Here is a 16,761-nt window from a genome sequence, read left to right as displayed (position 1 = left end):
ATTTTTCATTGAGAAATTCATGTATATGCTTGATACCATGTGGTCTGTACACAACTTAGAAGTAATCATCTTTTTCAGTAATGAGCTAAGTGAATGCAAGACACTGACGATACTTGAGGAATGTCATTATAGTAAGTTCTGAGAAGGCTGATTCAACACTATGTAGCCTAGAAGTGTGTTACGAACCAATGTGACCAACTACAAGGGTGCATAAATCCACTTTTCCTTGGTATACATTCCACAACTGGGGTACTTCTTCACGCATTAAAGAAGTACTTCTTTGGCATTATAATAACATAGCGCAAACTAAAGTTCTCCTCTTCTATCAATCCTTTCGAAAGCAAAATTCTAACAACTGAAAACCTGGGCATGATTCTCTTCTCCAAGATGTAAGACAAAATATGGGGAAACTCGGCAACTGCTTGTGACTCCAACCCCATCTTGTTCACTAAGAAATCCATTGTTGCCATAAATTTCTTCTCTGACAGAATCATACACAGTGGATCTATCCTGAAGGCAGACATAATAAGATTATCAGACCAACCCTACCTCCTATAAGCTGCTTGACATCGTTTCCATGTGGCTTTTCTATCAAATACAATCATGGCCTGCACAACTTGAACCTTTCAGGGTTAAAACCCATTTCTTTGACCTCACCAACGACTCGACTGTACAATTCAGGCTTTCTCATCACTAAAGGAGTAGAATTTGTTACCAAATGGGCAATATAGGACTGGGGCATGCTCAATTCTCTCAGGAACCCAATATTGGGTAATACATTCTTCGAAAGGTTCTTCATGAAAATCCAAGAGCAGCGCTTCCAAATTTAGATGACCTTGGAATCAGAGAGCACTATGCTTTTGAGCAAGGTATAACAGGGTATGAGGCTGTTTTCCAAGCTTTGGCCCAAAAGATTTGGGTTGTATGTCACTACTGTTGCAAGCTCAAGCCTTGAGATTCCTACGGAGCTAAAAAACAAGCTTTGGACGAATGGTTTTCTGGGCATCGGCGACTAGAATATGCGGGAGTCTCCGCACAAGAGTTGAGATCTGGGCATATGAGAATTCGTAGTGTTTCAAAAGAGCTAAAACCGAGTCCGGTTTCTCTAGAGATTGAAGCTTTACCTTTTGGGTTACTAGAGTAGCGGATTCTCGGGACAATCCACACGAGTTAACAAGGTAGGAGACTGCACAATCATCTTGGCCGGCTGGGATTCCAGAGCTGCTGATAAGTCTTGCACCAAGTTGTGAAGGCATCCATTTCCCATGTCTGCATACTAGCTGAGAAAATCTGAGGCTCTTGCTGACAATGAAGCGGGTTGTCATACTGATTCTCTCCGTCGCCACTCCCTTCTCATTAAGGCCATGTTTCGTTCAAGGAAAGGAAAGGAAACAAAATTCCTTAGATTTTCCTTGCCCATGCGAAAATGCAATTCCCAAGTGCATTCATTTCTAGTTTGGAAAAGAAAAAAAAAATCACGAGAGTAAGGGTAGATGTTTTAAAAAAATTAAGTTTGGCACATACTTCAAAAAAATTATAAAATTGAAAAATAATAATTCAAACAAAGATAATTTTGTCATAAAATTTAAGAAATCTAGAAGGGAAAATAAATTCATAAATCATAAGTAGTATGGTGGATGAAAGTAATTTCCACTGGATTTTCCTTTCAATTGGAAAAGACTTTTCTTTCCCTCTCAATTTCTTGGGTTTTCAAACACAAGAATGTAATAATTTTCCTTTCCCACATGAACTAAACATGGCCTAAAGAGTTTCCCCAGTTTCTAGAAGGCGGTGGAATTAACCTACCCTAAACTACAAATACACACTTGTTGCTAATGTTTCTTTTTTGTTTTTCAGAAAAAAGTGGCCGAGAGCCCTGAAAGTTACCACTCCGAGGTTCCGAGGTTGTAGCCAGACATATTTCCATTAGATCAACTTTGCTTGGTATCAAATTTTTAACTATAAAGATATTTAAGATGGCAAGCATAAGTTGTGGGTTTTAAAAATAAAAAATAAAAATTGACAGCTTTACTAAGGTTAGAGGGTGGCAGCCGTAGTTGGTTTCTCCACTCCAGCAAACCCCCCCCCCTTTAGAGGGGAACACCAAGGATGTCTCTCTAGCTCGAAGCTAGTGGATGGCAGCGGCACATTGTCGGGGAGGATCCTCCTTAGGCTCATGGGGCGGATCTAGCCATGTTCTCGACATTCTAACTAGCAGGATTGTGCAACTGTGTTGATTAGGGAACCAACAGCCAAGGTGTCAAGGATGCCTCTCTTTCGGCTTGTGGTATGGCTGGGACCAAGTAGGAGGTCGGCGTAGCGATTGGGTGATGTGGCTGTTATGCAGCTTCGGATCGTTAGTTACCCGGATTGGGGTCCTCGAAGCTAGATTTGGGATCCGAGACGATGTGAGTTTATAGCCACAAGAGGTGAGGGATGTTTTTGCTGGCTGATGAAAATGGGTTCTTGTTCCACTTGTGCCTTCTCTTGGAGGATTCCGACGGCTAGTGGTAGGCAGCTTTTCGCCAATGGCTGTTAGCCGGGCAAAGGAGGGAGGTGATTGGGTGGCTAGTGTATTTCACACCGGGTCTTCTCCATTTGGGTTTTTTTTTTCTGCTTGGCATTCTCTAGTTGGAGACCCACTTGCTTGGTCCTAATTGGAACTTGAGTTTTGACGCCCAATCACTGTTAGGTTCAGATTTGGGATCCAAGAGGATGGTAATTCTGGGCTTTATCATTTGAATGACCATATCCTTGGTTCTAGTTACTGAGAGTTTGATTGCTAACGTCACGAGGGAACCTCTCAAGTTATTCAGAGACATGCACGTATCTCGAGGAGAGTACCTCTTTGGTTGCCTTCGTGTCTCTCAAGTCGCATCTTATTATCCTTTCAGATCACATAGAGTGGTCATGCTCCGATTACGGTTCTGGTTACGTCACAATACTTTCACTGTTTTGATTTATGCAGTGTAGTGATGTCGTGCGACATCTAGTCTTCTGGTTACATTTACTTTCAGACGTTCGTATACGTCTTGTCATCCTTTATTGCTTTTACAAATGCGCTTGTGCATTTCATTATTTTTATTTATCTTGATTCGTTGCTGCTTCATTGCTCCATGTGTTTCTTTTTTAGTTTAATATAATTTTTCGTCATTCTAAAAAAACTATAAAGATATTTAGTAAATGCTAAATTTAGGTGCAAATAAGAAAATATTAAAGATTAAATACTTGTGATACCTTATACTTTAGGTGTAAAAACAGTTTTGTCCTTCTACTCTCAAATTTAATTAGTATATCATTCAACTCTTATTTTTAACAGTTTTGTCAATTTCGTTAGTTAACCGTAAAAAAAATCCATACAGACAGTGGATCGGTACTTTGGATGATCCATGGGATTCCAGTTCAGCACCACAATGACGGATTAGCAACAACGAGATCTGGTGGCTCAGCCTTGTAAGGACATCAGCTCGTTTTGTTGCCTAGATCTTTGCTACTTCTATAGGTGTCAGCAGTCATTGACTACATGGCAGATTAGTGCCAAGCTTGTGGGCAAGAGGTGACGACGAGTCACTGTGGCAAGAAATCCTGGGCGACCTGGAGGTGGTGACGAGCTTGGGTCACTTGCGGCAGAGTTTGGTGGTGCGATGTTGGAGGGTGCATCTTTGTCAGATCTGGGTTTTGGCTCAATTTTTTTGGGCTTGGGCTGCTCTAAATTCGTCAAGGTTATTTTGGGCTTTGATCTTTAGGTCTAGTCATTCTTGGGCTCGAATTTAGGACCATGGGTGGCTGGTGTTGCAATTTTAATCGGGTTCTTTTGATAATAAGTGAGTGTAGTCTTGCATTCATGGTATTTGGTTACTTGGTTACTATGGATTCATGACATAGTTGTCGGCATTGAAACAATTAGAGTTTGGTCCGCTAAGCTTTTTTTTTGTTTCGCATGGTTATATTTTTTCGTGTGTTTAGATGAATCTTTCATGTTCATGTTGACTTCCTACTTTTTAATATATTTGACGACTTTGTTGTATTTAAAAAAGGGCAAATTAGAAAATAGTCAAATCTCACATCATAAATTAGAAAAATGTCATCTCATTTTAATTGAAATTATAAAATAGTCAACAAGTTTTAAACAAAATTAGAAAATAGTTACTTCTTTTATATTTTCTGGACTGTTTTGTCATTTCTTACATTATTTTTATTCTTCTTCTATTTCTGACCATAACTTCTTTTATTTTCCGAAACTGTTTTGCCTTCTTTCATTTGATATCATACCCATTCCAAATCGATCAATGTACAAAGCGCAACAACCCTCGCAAGCTGGTGCCACCATCCATAGTGGTGCTCCAAGCTATTGTGGCGTAACCATAGCTCAAGGATCCTTAATTCTAATTATTCTCTTCATTATGAGCATACACCTATATCATTTGAATTTTAACATAATTTCGCTTATTTAGACATTTCTCTCGGCATGTCACATTAATTGTCACACTACCTATCACTATTTGATCACATTACTTATCACAATAACTGTCACATTAGTTGTCACACTAACTATCACACTACATATCACACAACCTGACGTAAAACACTATTTAGCGTTTAGGGTTTAACGTCAAACTACTTGTCACATTACATGTCACCCTCTTTGTCACATTACCTATTACACCCCAATTACACTACATGTTACACCATATGTCACAGTATATGTTACACCCTTAGTCACATTACCTATCACACTCCTTGTCACACTGTTTTATGTGACTATGTTGTGACAAGAAGAAGAAAAATAGCTAGAAATAACAAACCTTTGTCTAGTATTATCTAATCTTGAACTTTTCAAATCAACTAATACGATCCAAATATTAACATTAATGTTGTCGTACAGAACACCACCAGTCACACTATTTATCACACTACTTGTCACAATACAAAGTTAGTGTGATTGGTAGGGTGGCTAGTAGTGTGACGTGTAATAGTATTGATCATCAACCTCCTTTAAAGAAAACAAAAAATTGTTATAGGCACCTAGAAAATTGCTATGGGCACCATTGTCTTCCAATCTCGGCGTTTCCGGCTAGCCTTACATCAACAACAACACATCCACCACTATCCTCTCTTTCTAGCACACCCTTGCATCAACAGTTGCACAGTCACCGCCTTCGCTACCTCCAGACTGTCACTACCTCCATATTATCACACCGTTATTGCCGGTGATTAGATCCAAATCGGACGTCGAAGAAAAACAACTGATGCCTTGGAAATTGTAAATTGCATCGCCAAACTAGAATGGCATGACACCAATAGAGTAGGTGGTCAAGTCTCCGCTGCCTCCGGCATCGAAACTCTCTCACCAATCCTCTTCTTCATCAACATATTCGATCTGACTCTCGTCTCGGAGCTGCATGCCCAGTGTAACAACTCACATAAAGCCCTAATCGATCTCAATCGGAGCCTGAAATCCTCGTTGCTAGCTTATGCCTTCGTCGCCGATCGCATTGATCGCTACTCTGCTTGTCTACGCTAATTTGAATTGTTTTTCAATTTGAGGTCAAATGGCACAATCGTAAATATTATCAATATTATGGGCAACAATTTAAAAGTTTTAACTATCTGACTTTTTTATAATTTCTAAATTGGTGATGACTTTTTTATAATTAAGTCACTCAAATTTGATTTTGTTATGAGAAATCCTTAAAAAAGAAGAAGAAAATATTAAATATCTATGGCAATTTAAAGAAATCATATATATATATATATATATTTTTTTTTTTTGTGAAATAATATTTCGTTTTATTAAATGGCAATCATGTGGTAGATTGATGGCCTGTGCGCTTGTAGGAGTCCCAAAATGTATTATAATTACGGTTGGATAAATGCTTAATGCAGGAGTGCCTAGGTCCAGAGATTATATCTCGATTTGTGATGCACGGTACAAGTGTAGCTGAGATAGTTAAGCACCTGATAACTTTCCTGAAGAAGAATGATGATGATCTTGCAAAAACTTTCTTGGAAGCACTGAAAATGGTATGACCCGTGAATCGTGAATAAATGGTCCTCGTAGAGTTTATTCATCTTATTCACATATATAGTTAATTTATTATCTTCCTGTATTGACTAGGCCTACAATCGGTATATGATTGAACTATCTAGAGGTGATGATGAATCTTTAGCAAGCAAGCATTTTCAAGAGTTCCAAGCACTAGCTGCTCAGCTTTCTGGGACATTTGTAGGTGCTTCCAAAAACAAGCACAAATCAGACATTTTGAAAATCGTGAACCAGGGAGTTGAATATGCTTTTATAGATGCCCCCAAGCAGTTGTCCTTTCTGGAAGGTGCTGTGTTCCATTTTGTGTCCAAATTGTCTACACCTGATATTCTTGAGATGTAAGACATTCTTTTATATACATAAGCTGTCATCTCCATTTTGATTATATCACTATTTACTTGTCTAAATTGTTATATTTACTTCTGCAAGTAGTAATGTCAATATTCAAAATCGACCGGAGAATGTAAATATGGATGAAGATCCTAGTGGCTGGCGTCCTTATCACACATTCGTTCAAACCTTGCGGGAAAAATTTGCAAAGATTGAAGGCGTCCAAGGTACAGCTAAAATGGAATTGGGTACCCTTTACTGTATATTTTTATTCCATTACGGTACTCGTAATAAACTCTCATATAGTTTATATGTATAAAGACAGATGTTGCATAATTGCAGAAGAAAAAGATGGGACCTCTATAAGGCGCAGGGGTCGTCCACGGAAAAGGTGTAATATACAGGGAAAGAGGCTCTTTGATGATCATGACTCAAGTGAAGAAGAGGACTCAATTAGTGGATCTGACCATGAAAATGCTCAAGATGAAGAAGAACAAGATGAGGATGATGAAGATGTTCCTTTGATAAATCAAATTAGGCCATCATCCAAGTTAAGATCACTGAGAGGTTCACGAGAGGGAAACAAAGGCCAGACGCAGATGTGATATGCTTAAGATCTGATATATATGCGGCTTCTAGGATGTCAGGTATGAAATACTAAACTCATTTCATTTGGGTGTAGAGATGAATTTCTTTTTATCCTTGGAATTTCTAAAGAAGAGACATTTTGATTTGTTGATACCAGATGTGCATTTGCATGACTTCAGATTAAGCAGTAGATAGCCTATTTTTTGTTATTCTGGCTTGCATATAAAATGAACATAATGCGAATCATTACAATTCATCGAGCAAATATTTGATTGGAAGGTTTTGTGCTACTGTGTTATTGTGAGCTTTGACTGAACCTGAATACACCCTGCATTCGGTATTCACCGTTTGTAACATTTATCTGGTGGTTGGTCAAAGCTGATTCATATTTTCCTTTTTGGTATTGTTGCAGGATCCCAAATCTAGAATTGCGACCTGCATACTGTATATCCAAGGTACATAGTTTCCTCGCAACATATTCTTAAGTCTGATAGAATCATGTAATTCATTCTCTAGATTTCTGTTAGTACCTTGAGCTCTTTGACTCCTCATAATTGATTAGGTTGCTCTCCTTTATTTATTTTATCCATGACGAAGTTGTGTGGATGGAAGACACTGATCTCCCGGCATGTTGTGTAAAATGTAGCAATCTTTTGGGTACTTTCCTCAAAACATTGGTTAATCAAAATTGACTACCTCTTAACCTGTCACCCAAATCTCCTCTCTCAGCATGTCAGTGGTGAAACAATCTGACATGTTTTCACTGTTATGTGTGGCCACTAGAGAAATCGGTTCGTTTTAGACTGGAGAAGAAATGCAGATCAACGTAATTGGACACCCAAACAAAACAGCGGGGAAAGAACACCTTGATTCTATTGCGACGTTCGCTGATACATTGGCACCGTCTACCCCAGTGCTTCTGCAAAAACAATAGTAACAGGCTCATCCAAGTCCTTACTTGAAACTTTTCAAAAAAAAAAAAAAGTCCTTACTTGAAACATATTTCATCAACTTTTTTCTCGGCACCGATTCCTCTAATTATAAAGTCCTCCCCTCCGCTCTAAATATTCCGATATATACTAGATATTAAAAAAATGATAAGATATTTTATATTTTTTTAAGATATCGGTTAACGCTAATTTCATAATCAGAATCTGATAAATCGGGTCAACTTGATTTTAACCCGATATATCATATTTTTTTAAATTTTATTTCAAATAAAAATGTCATCATTTTACTTTTATGAAGAAAAAATGACTAAATTCAAAATTGAGATGTGATGCGTCCCAAATTAGTAAAAATTTTCATATTTTTCAAACGCAAAAACTTCAAATTTATATTAAAAGTGATTTTGAACGCCAATCTCTTAATCAGAGAAGCCGAAAACATCATCAGGTGAAACCTTCAACTTAATATGTGAAGCCAAGTCATTGCCTATCTGTCTCAAATTCAATAAATTCATATCTAGACATTTCTTTTTATTATTTGGAACTATTTGTGTATTTTTATTTAGTACTTAGTTGTAATAACATTCATAAATTTAATAAATTTAATTAAAATAACAAATCCGATATATTCTCGATATATCATTATACCCCTTAACTCTCAATAAGCGATATTTAGATCATGGGTCCTCCCGAACTGAGAAGTTACAGATACACCAGAGTACAACGTCTTCATGCCTAAACTACTTCAGCGGCTTTTTGTGCTTCCCCCAACTTCACTTCCTTCAGCCGCATAATCCTTCTTAAAAATCTTCTCTACTTGCCCTCTCTAAAGACTAGAGTCCCACAGTTTAGAGAAATGAGTAAAATTTGTATGGAGATCCTTCCTTTTTCACATACTACGCTATATGTGTGTACGGCTCGTTAACGGGCCCGGCCCGGCCTATGAGTGGCGGGACTGGGCCGGGCCTTGGTAAATTTAAATAAGTGGCAGGTCGGGTCGGGCCGGGATAGGTATTTTCACAAATACGAAGATCCAAGCCGCCCACCTAAAGCGGGTTTTGCGAGCTTTTGCGAGCTGGGCCTTGCGGGCTTTTATGGGCCGGGCCTTGTGGGCTTGTATTAGAAAAAATATAATACTCTAATTTTAGGGTTTGAAATAATAAAATAATTATTAGAAAACATTCTAAAAAAAGTCACAAAAAATTATAGTTGCGAAATATTGTCGATCGATACCAATATGTGATCGATATATATATTTAGGGACCCTGTAAAAATTTCATCCGTGTTGAACATGGTTTGACCGTCTCTACCTACAGTCAACAAAAAAAGAAGCGTTTTTACATAATAAAACCTCATTGACTTTGCCAAATGGGTTTTCTTGTTGCGACCACACACGATCAATGACAAAAATTAGGTAATTTCAAATATTTAAACAGCTTTCCGCATTCGGATCTTGGTAATGGGTCCCCCCTTATGACATATTAGTGTTGTTTTTGGTTTACTGGAAATTCCGACGGTCAAACGAGGTCCGAATTGGATGAAATTTTAAAATGATCACTAAATATATATACTGATCACATCGAATGGTGTCGATCGATTCCGATAAGTTTCCTTCATATAGTCACTTCATAATGTGATAGTTTTATTATAAACCTAATATAAAAGTTATAATATATTAGTGGACACTTCGGCGATCGACAACTCCAGTTTGAAATATGGACAATCGACACCAGTAGATGTGATCGGTATATATATTTAGGGAACCCGTAAAAATTTCGTTCGTTGGTACCAACGGTTAACTAAAAAAGAGGTGTTTTAATATATTGAAACCCCATTGACTGGGGCTTTGCCAAATAATAAAAGCACTTTGTGCGACGTTCTTAACATGTTTTTACCTCTATTTGTACTTTGTTTAGCCCTTATTGTTGTACTATTGAGTTATTGAGTCGTATTAAGAGTCTTGGGCGGTATTAGATACATTTTTGTGTTTATAAGAGTTAAAAACGCAGAATTGGTCTAGAGTCCTAGTTTGAGTATCAATCCTTGTAGGACTAGGAAACCTAGTTGGATTATGAGTCTTCATCTTTCTACATTTTGGTCGCATTGGCGATATCTTGAGAGTCTTTCTTGCATTAGGAATCATTTTTAGACTAGAAAACGTACAATTTGAGAAAATCTTACTTGAACTTAAACTTGTATTCCGTAACTTTCCTAATCTTACTCTCCTATTGTAGTAACTTGATCTTTTTATATGAATCATCTTTTCTTTTATTATTTTCAAATTGTACAATAAGGGAAAAAAATAGAGAAAAAGTCAAGCAAATGAGGAAAAAAAAATGAGACACCTAGAAAGGAGAAAAAATAGGAATTTATCAATGGAGATTGCACCCACCAATGACAAAAATAAGTGAAAGAAAAAGAGAAAAAGAAAAAGGAAGAGAATAAAAAAAGATAATGCAAAAGAGAAAGAATGAGACACCTACAAAGTAGAAAAAAAAGAATTTATCAAAGGAGATTGCACCCATCAATGACAAAAATAAGTGAAAGAATTTGAGGAGAAAGAAAAAGAAAGAGAATAAAAATAGTTAATGCAAAAGAGAAATGAGGAGACACCAAAAAAGAAGAAAAATAAGGAATTTATCAATGGAGATTGCACTCACCAATGACAAAAATAAGTGAAAGAAATTGAGGAGAAAAAGTCCAAGCTATAATATTCAAAAAGCCAAAACTCTTCTATAAATAGTACATCATTCACAAAGAAAGAGATCACTTCTCCTTTGCATTCAAGAGCCAAATCTCTACCAAAATACTACATCAAACATCATTCATCAAAACAGCAAGCCATTCTCCCTCATATACAAATTTCATCTCCACCGAAAATCACCATTGAAGACACACCTCCAAGGTTCCTACAACGTGTGATTCTCGCAACTCATCTCCATGGGTTTGTTCGTTTTTGATTTTTTACAATACTTTGTCTATAAAGATTGTAGTATGATGTTTGTGTGGGATTATTGTTTTGTATCAAGAATCAAAATTTTCAGATTGTTTTATTGGATTTTTTGGATCTTTGCCGAATTGATGGTTTCCTATAATTAATGAGTTTGTATTTCTATTGTTGCGTTCTAATCATCTTTCTCATGCTTTTAGATAATTTTCAGATATGTGCATATGAGTTTAGTGCTTGGATGCAGTCCCTAAGATTGTGTTTGAGTGCTAGATTCATCAACCATATTGACACAAATCGAATCATGTCCTAAGTAGGTTCGGTTTGTGTTGATTAAAAGTGTTAAAAATTCTGGAAATTTGCATGTGAAACCATGATGGGTGACGCCATATATGAAACATGTCTCCAACAAAGATTTGGTACTTAAATGTAATCTTATTTGATTTCTACTCTAAGTGTTATTGAATTCGATTGCATGCAAATTTAGATTAGGCCCTAAGTCAATCTAAATGTTAATTGAAATCTTGCATGATTAAATGATCCCCTAAGGCTCTAATTGTAGTGGTGTCTAAAAAGTATGTAATTGGTCAAATTAGAATGCATGATAGGTTTGAACTTGTAATTATGTGGTGTAATGGTAAATTTGATTTAAGTTTGTTAAAGAGAAGTCGATCATGTAAATAGTAATTTAGGTTTTATTAAAGTAGTTAATAATCAATCTCAAATCCCCCATGATTTGTTAACACTAAAAGTTTAGAGTTCCATTCAATTCCCCAGAAAGAACGATTCCTGCTTATTCTATACTAACGATGATATTTTACAGGGTTTATTATAGACGTTTTAATTAACGCTATATCACCAAATAGATTTATTTAGTGCGACCACGCATGATAGGTAACAAAAATTAGATAATTTCATATATGGCAACGGCTTTCGGCGTTCGCATATTTGTAATAGGTCATCCCTTATGGCATATTAGTGGTTTTTCGATTTACCAAAAATTATGATGGTCAAACGAAGTCCGAATTAGATGAAACTTTTATAGGGTCACTAAATATATATGCCGATCACATCGGCTGGTGTCGATCGATCCCGAGAAGTTTTCTTCATATAATCGCTTCATAATGCGATAATTTTATTCTAAACCTCATATAAAAGTTATGATACATTAGTTGACACTTAGGCGATCGCCAACTCTAGTTCAAAATATGATCGATCGACACCAGCAAATGTGATCGGTATATATATGTAAGGACCTCATAAAAATTTCGTCCGTTTTGGACATGGTTTGACCGTTTGTACCTACGGTCAATAAAAAAAGAGGCGTTTTGCATATTGAAACCCCTTTGACCGGGGCTTTGTTAAATAGGTTCCTCTGTGTGACCATGCACGATAGGTAACAAAAATTAGGTGATTTTCATATATGTAAACGGTTTTCGGTATTCGCATCTTTGTAATGGGTCCTCCCTTAGGAGATATTAGTGGTGTTTTCGGTTTACCGGAAATTTCGACGGTCAAACAGAGGTCCGAATTGGATGTAATTTTTACAGGGTCACTAAATATATATACTGATCACATAGGTTGTTTTGTTGGTGATAACCCTGTTTATTTTGTTGGTGAAGATGTCTATGTTGATGATAACCGTGGCAGTTTTACTGAAATTCAATATGTTGATCCAGTTTCTTGTATTAGCTTTGTCTTTCCTGTGCTTTCTAATAAGCAGAGAGAAGAAGTTTTTGAAGTCAACGTTGGTATTGCTTCGGGTATTCAAGGTACAGAGGTTGCCAGAAAAAGTTCTAATTTCATACAAGTGAAGGAAAAGAGAGATGATGGTAGTGCTATGATGGAAGTTGTTTTGGATGCTATTTATGTTCAACTAAAGGTGACTGACCATAATAGTGATGTTGTCAGAAGGATAACAAGGGATTATCTACATGTTCAACTTTTGAAGTTGTGGTTTGAAAAGCTGAAGAGTGCAATTGTTCATCTTGGTGATGTAATAATGGGATTGCTTGTTTTGTTTGCTATTAAGGAGAAAGAAGAACTTAATAATGCAAAGAAAGCTGCTTACACAGGGAAACTGGTACTGGAACCCTCTAAAGATGAACTGATGCTAAAGGAGTTCTGCACCAATCTCAGTTTGTTAACCCTCACTGAGATTGAGGGGAGGTGTTAAAGGAATATGAAAGTCAGTGACTACCTGCTGATGTAGCTTCCAATTTCAAAGTTTTACCTCAAGCTGTAATAGTCTATTTACCTTTGTTACTATGTAGAAATAGGGGTATGCTGTAATATTTGGTTTTTAACACTCATCAACTCAAATTAAACTACATCTATTTTCTTCAAATTCTCTCTAGAATTGTCTTCTTCTCCAAGCTTGTTTAGTTGCAGAGATCATGGCAGCCATGTTATCAGCAATCACAAGCAATTGCAGAATATCCTCATGTTTTTCGTTACAGCTTGGAGAGAGAATCATCCCTAGGTTTTCAGTTACTAGAGTTTTACTTTTGAAAGGACTGATCAAAGAGGAGAAGTTGATTATTTTATCGAACTCGGAGGAGTCCTTCTTGGATCGGTTTGTGAACAGATATATCAGCCAAGTACCTCAAGTGTTGAATGTGTACCGCGGGAAAGTGAAGATTCAGGATGTGTAATCTTTGCAACATTTTAAACAGGGTGATAGTGTTGAACCCGCAGGTGCTCCTAGGTTTGTCATTTGCTCTCACACTGCTATTAACTCCTTTTATTTTTGCTTATATTAAACAGCGTCTCAGTCTGGATCTTTTCTTTAATAAACAACGACTGGCTGATGTCATTTTACATCAACTATCATGCACAACAAACACATTTGATCCGTATTAATTGATTATATTCTGCATTGATTTGCTTTTGAAAGGGTTGATGAAAGAGGAGAACTTGAGTTTTGAATTGCTTTCATGTCCTGTTACATTATGAGGGATGTAGCTTATCATTGTCCTTCATTGATTTACAAGTTCTGTGTCATTATCATTGTTCACAATGTCTCGGGGGCATTGGGATAGAGGAAACCTCTTACAAAGTTGGCATGTAGGTTACTGATTGGTTTTATGTTCTGTCAAAGATGGCAAAAGTTCGAACAAAAGATCAACTTATAGCTGCTGGATCTACAGGTGACTTGATTTTATACCGTCTATTGGGAGTCTTATGTTCTTTGGCGTTTTAGCAGTGACAAGGTTCGCTTTCTTGTTAGGTATTGATAGTTAGTAGAGACAATGGAGACTTGTTTCTTTACTATTCTTAACTCAACCAGGTGACTTGGAGAGGAGGAATTCTGCATCTGGGATCAAGGGTAAAAGCATTTTCTTGAGAGGAAAGTAGTTAAGGTAGGAGAATAGTCAGAAATAATGGTGGAAAGTACTGATGGCGAGCATATGAAGAACTCAGAGTATACTCTGCATATGATTGAAAGAGCATTGTATCTCTTTGGCATGTCTTTGGTATGCGCCTAGCTATAAAATTTCTGAAAGTGCAGTCTCTGTGCAACATTCTATTCTGTCATTGCAATCAGTTTTGACTTACGACAATGAACATGAGTGAGAAGGTTATTGAATGCATAGTTGTGAAGCATAAAATCATTACAGGGCTAAAGATAAATGCACTTCATGACTTCATGTGCAATTGGAGAGTTGATGATCATAAGTTACAGTATATGCTAAATAATCCCATAGCCTGGGATATCAAACATGATAAGCGTATTCCAGAATTACCAAACATGGGGATATTTTGCAAGATTGTCACTCGAGTGTCATTGTTCCAATTCACCAGCTCATCTATAATGAGAACGAACCATATGCAAATTAAAAGCGCAATTATAAATAAAAGGATGATTCTGATACACTTTCATATTTGCTATTTATACTTCACTAATTATTTAAATTATATTTTACTCTTTCTATAAACTCTTAGCTTAATTTTTTTTAAAAACTCAAATTTACGATTTCACCTCTTTAATCTGTAACAAATTTTCATTTTCCATAGAAGCATATTATATTTTGGAAGTTGAACAAAATTCAATTTAAGTTTTGCTATAGTAGAATTGTAGAGTATCAGGTTGAAAAATTTTATTTCTAATTTATCTATTGTGTTAAAAATCTTATTGTTAATTAATTTTATAAAACTAATATGTATTAATTGACCTATATGTTATCATTGGTTTTAATTTAGAGTAATTAAATCTCGGATTAGAATAGAAAAAAATTGAATCAATACATTTTTCGATTGAAACATAAGAATATGAGAATGAATATAAAGGATTTGTGAATAGAAATTAAAAAAATAAATATGAAAATTCAAGAAAAAAAATAATATTTGAAGTTTAGATAACAATTATAGTGATGTAGCAAGAATCATTCTAAATAAAACTTTGAACTATAGAGAGCAAATATGGTGATTAGAAAGAAAATAAAAAAATATATATATATACTGCCGTAAAAATCGAAGAATTGTGGGTTGGGGGAATTGGGGAAACAAAAATTGACCCGACCATCTCCATTCTCTGTCAGGAGTCAAGAGTATGGCAGTTTGCTACATTCTTAGCAAGAGCCTTAGATCCACACACCCAATCTTTTCTTCTAGCCTTAGTCAAGTACATGTTGGCAAGATTATCCTGGGAATCAAGCATTTTGGTCTTCAAAATCAGTTGTTCTGTTCAAACAGACCGACCAGCACCTCTGATGATCACACAGAAGCCGCCATTAAATCATCCCGCAAGGTAAAGCCTACATCTCTAGTGACCTCAGACTCCGTTTTAGCCCTTTTTAGAGAGTATGAATTCACAGACACCCAGATCTCAACTATCCGCGCAGCAATCCCACGGCTTGCTTTAGCCGATGCGAAGAAAACCCTTTTGCCAAAGCTCGAGTTTTTGAGCTCGGTAGGCATGTCGAGGTTCCACGTTGCAACAACAGTGACCTCCAAACCACGTCTCTTGAATCGGAGCTTGGAAAACCACATTGTACCCACTTATACCTTCCTCAAAAGCGTAATGCTCTCTGATTCCATGGCCGTCGATGTTTGGAAGCGCAGCTCCTGGTTCTTCGTGGATGACCTTTCCAAGAATGTGTTACCAAATATTGGGTTTGGGAGAGAATTGGGCATGTCTCACTTGGTTTTTGCTATTTTGTTAACAGGGTGTCCTCGTATATTGAGGAGAAAGCCTGAAGGGTTCAGAGAACTTGTGGGTAAGGTCAAAGAAATGGGTTTTGACCCTCAAAGGCAGAGGTTTGTGACTGCTATTTGCGCATTGGATTTCAAAGAGACGACGTGGAAACGATGTGAGAAGGCTTATAGGAAATGGGGTTGGTCTGACGATCATATTCTGTCTGCCTTCAAGAAGGATCCACAGTGTATGATTATGTCCGAGGAGAAGTTAATGGGAATAATGGATTTCTTAGTGAACAAGATGGGGTGGCAGTCACTAACAATTGCGAAATATCCTCCAATTTTTCGTTACAGCTTGGATGAGAAAATGATCCCGAGGTTTTCAGTCGTTAGAGTTTTGCATTTGAGAGGACTGATCAAACAGGAGGAGTTGAGTTTGAGTGGTGTTTTATCGAACTCGGAGGAGTACTTCTTGGATCGGTTTGTGAACAAATATATCAGACGAGTACCTCAATTGTTGGATGTGTACCGTGGGAAAGTGAAGATTCAGGATGTGCAATCTTTGCGACATTTTTAACAGGGTGATAGTGTTGAACCCGGAGGTGCTCCTAGGTCTGTCAATTGCATTCATACTGCTATCAACTCTTTTTATATTTGCTTCTTATAAACACTGTCTCAGTCTGGATCTTTTCTTTAATGAACAACGAGTTGCTGATGCCATTTTACATCAACTATTATGCGCAATGAACATATTTGATCCGTAG

The 16,761-nt window shown here is 36.8% G+C and overlaps 2 protein-coding genes across 2 annotated transcripts; both read left to right on the top strand.

Annotated features, from left to right (window-relative positions):
• Positions 1–5,890: 5,890 nt before the first annotated feature.
• LOC126784552 (sister-chromatid cohesion protein 3) lies at positions 5,891–7,672 on the top strand. The gene is made up of 5 exons (XM_050510016.1): positions 5,891–6,024; positions 6,119–6,384; positions 6,479–6,603; positions 6,719–7,023; positions 7,377–7,672. The coding sequence occupies exons 1-4, from the start codon at positions 5,923–5,925 to the stop codon at positions 6,979–6,981; spliced, it is 756 nt and encodes a 251-aa protein (XP_050365973.1). The 5' UTR covers positions 5,891–5,922; the 3' UTR covers positions 6,982–7,023; positions 7,377–7,672.
• Positions 7,673–15,361: 7,689 nt separating this feature from the next.
• Positions 15,362–16,745, top strand: LOC126783140 (uncharacterized). The gene has a single exon (XM_050508548.1). The coding sequence runs from the start codon at positions 15,411–15,413 to the stop codon at positions 16,572–16,574; it is 1,164 nt and encodes a 387-aa protein (XP_050364505.1). The 5' UTR covers positions 15,362–15,410; the 3' UTR covers positions 16,575–16,745.
• The last annotated feature ends 16 nt before the right edge of the window (positions 16,746–16,761 follow it).

The sequence above is a fragment of the Argentina anserina genome, chromosome 2 (genome assembly GCF_933775445.1).
Source record: "Argentina anserina chromosome 2, drPotAnse1.1, whole genome shotgun sequence".
NCBI lineage: Eukaryota > Viridiplantae > Streptophyta > Magnoliopsida > Rosales > Rosaceae > Argentina > Argentina anserina.
The sequence above is the reverse complement of the archived record's forward strand: the minus strand, read 5'-3'. Positions and strand labels throughout refer to the sequence as shown.

What these genes read in the sequence shown, in the direction of transcription:
- LOC126783140 (XM_050508548.1), top strand. Translation starts at nt 15,411, where the DNA reads ATGGCAGTTTGCTACATTCTTAGCAAGAGCCTTAGATCCACACACCCA.
- LOC126784552 (XM_050510016.1), top strand. Translation starts at nt 5,923, where the DNA reads ATGCACGGTACAAGTGTAGCTGAGATAGTTAAGCACCTGATAACTTTC. An exon ending in TCTTGGAAGCACTGAAAATG is followed by an intron (nt 6,025 to 6,118) that starts GTATGACCCGTG and finishes TGTATTGACTAG; the next exon opens with GCCTACAATCGGTATATGAT. An exon ending in AAAGATTGAAGGCGTCCAAG is followed by an intron (nt 6,604 to 6,718) that starts GTACAGCTAAAA and finishes GCATAATTGCAG; the next exon opens with AAGAAAAAGATGGGACCTCT.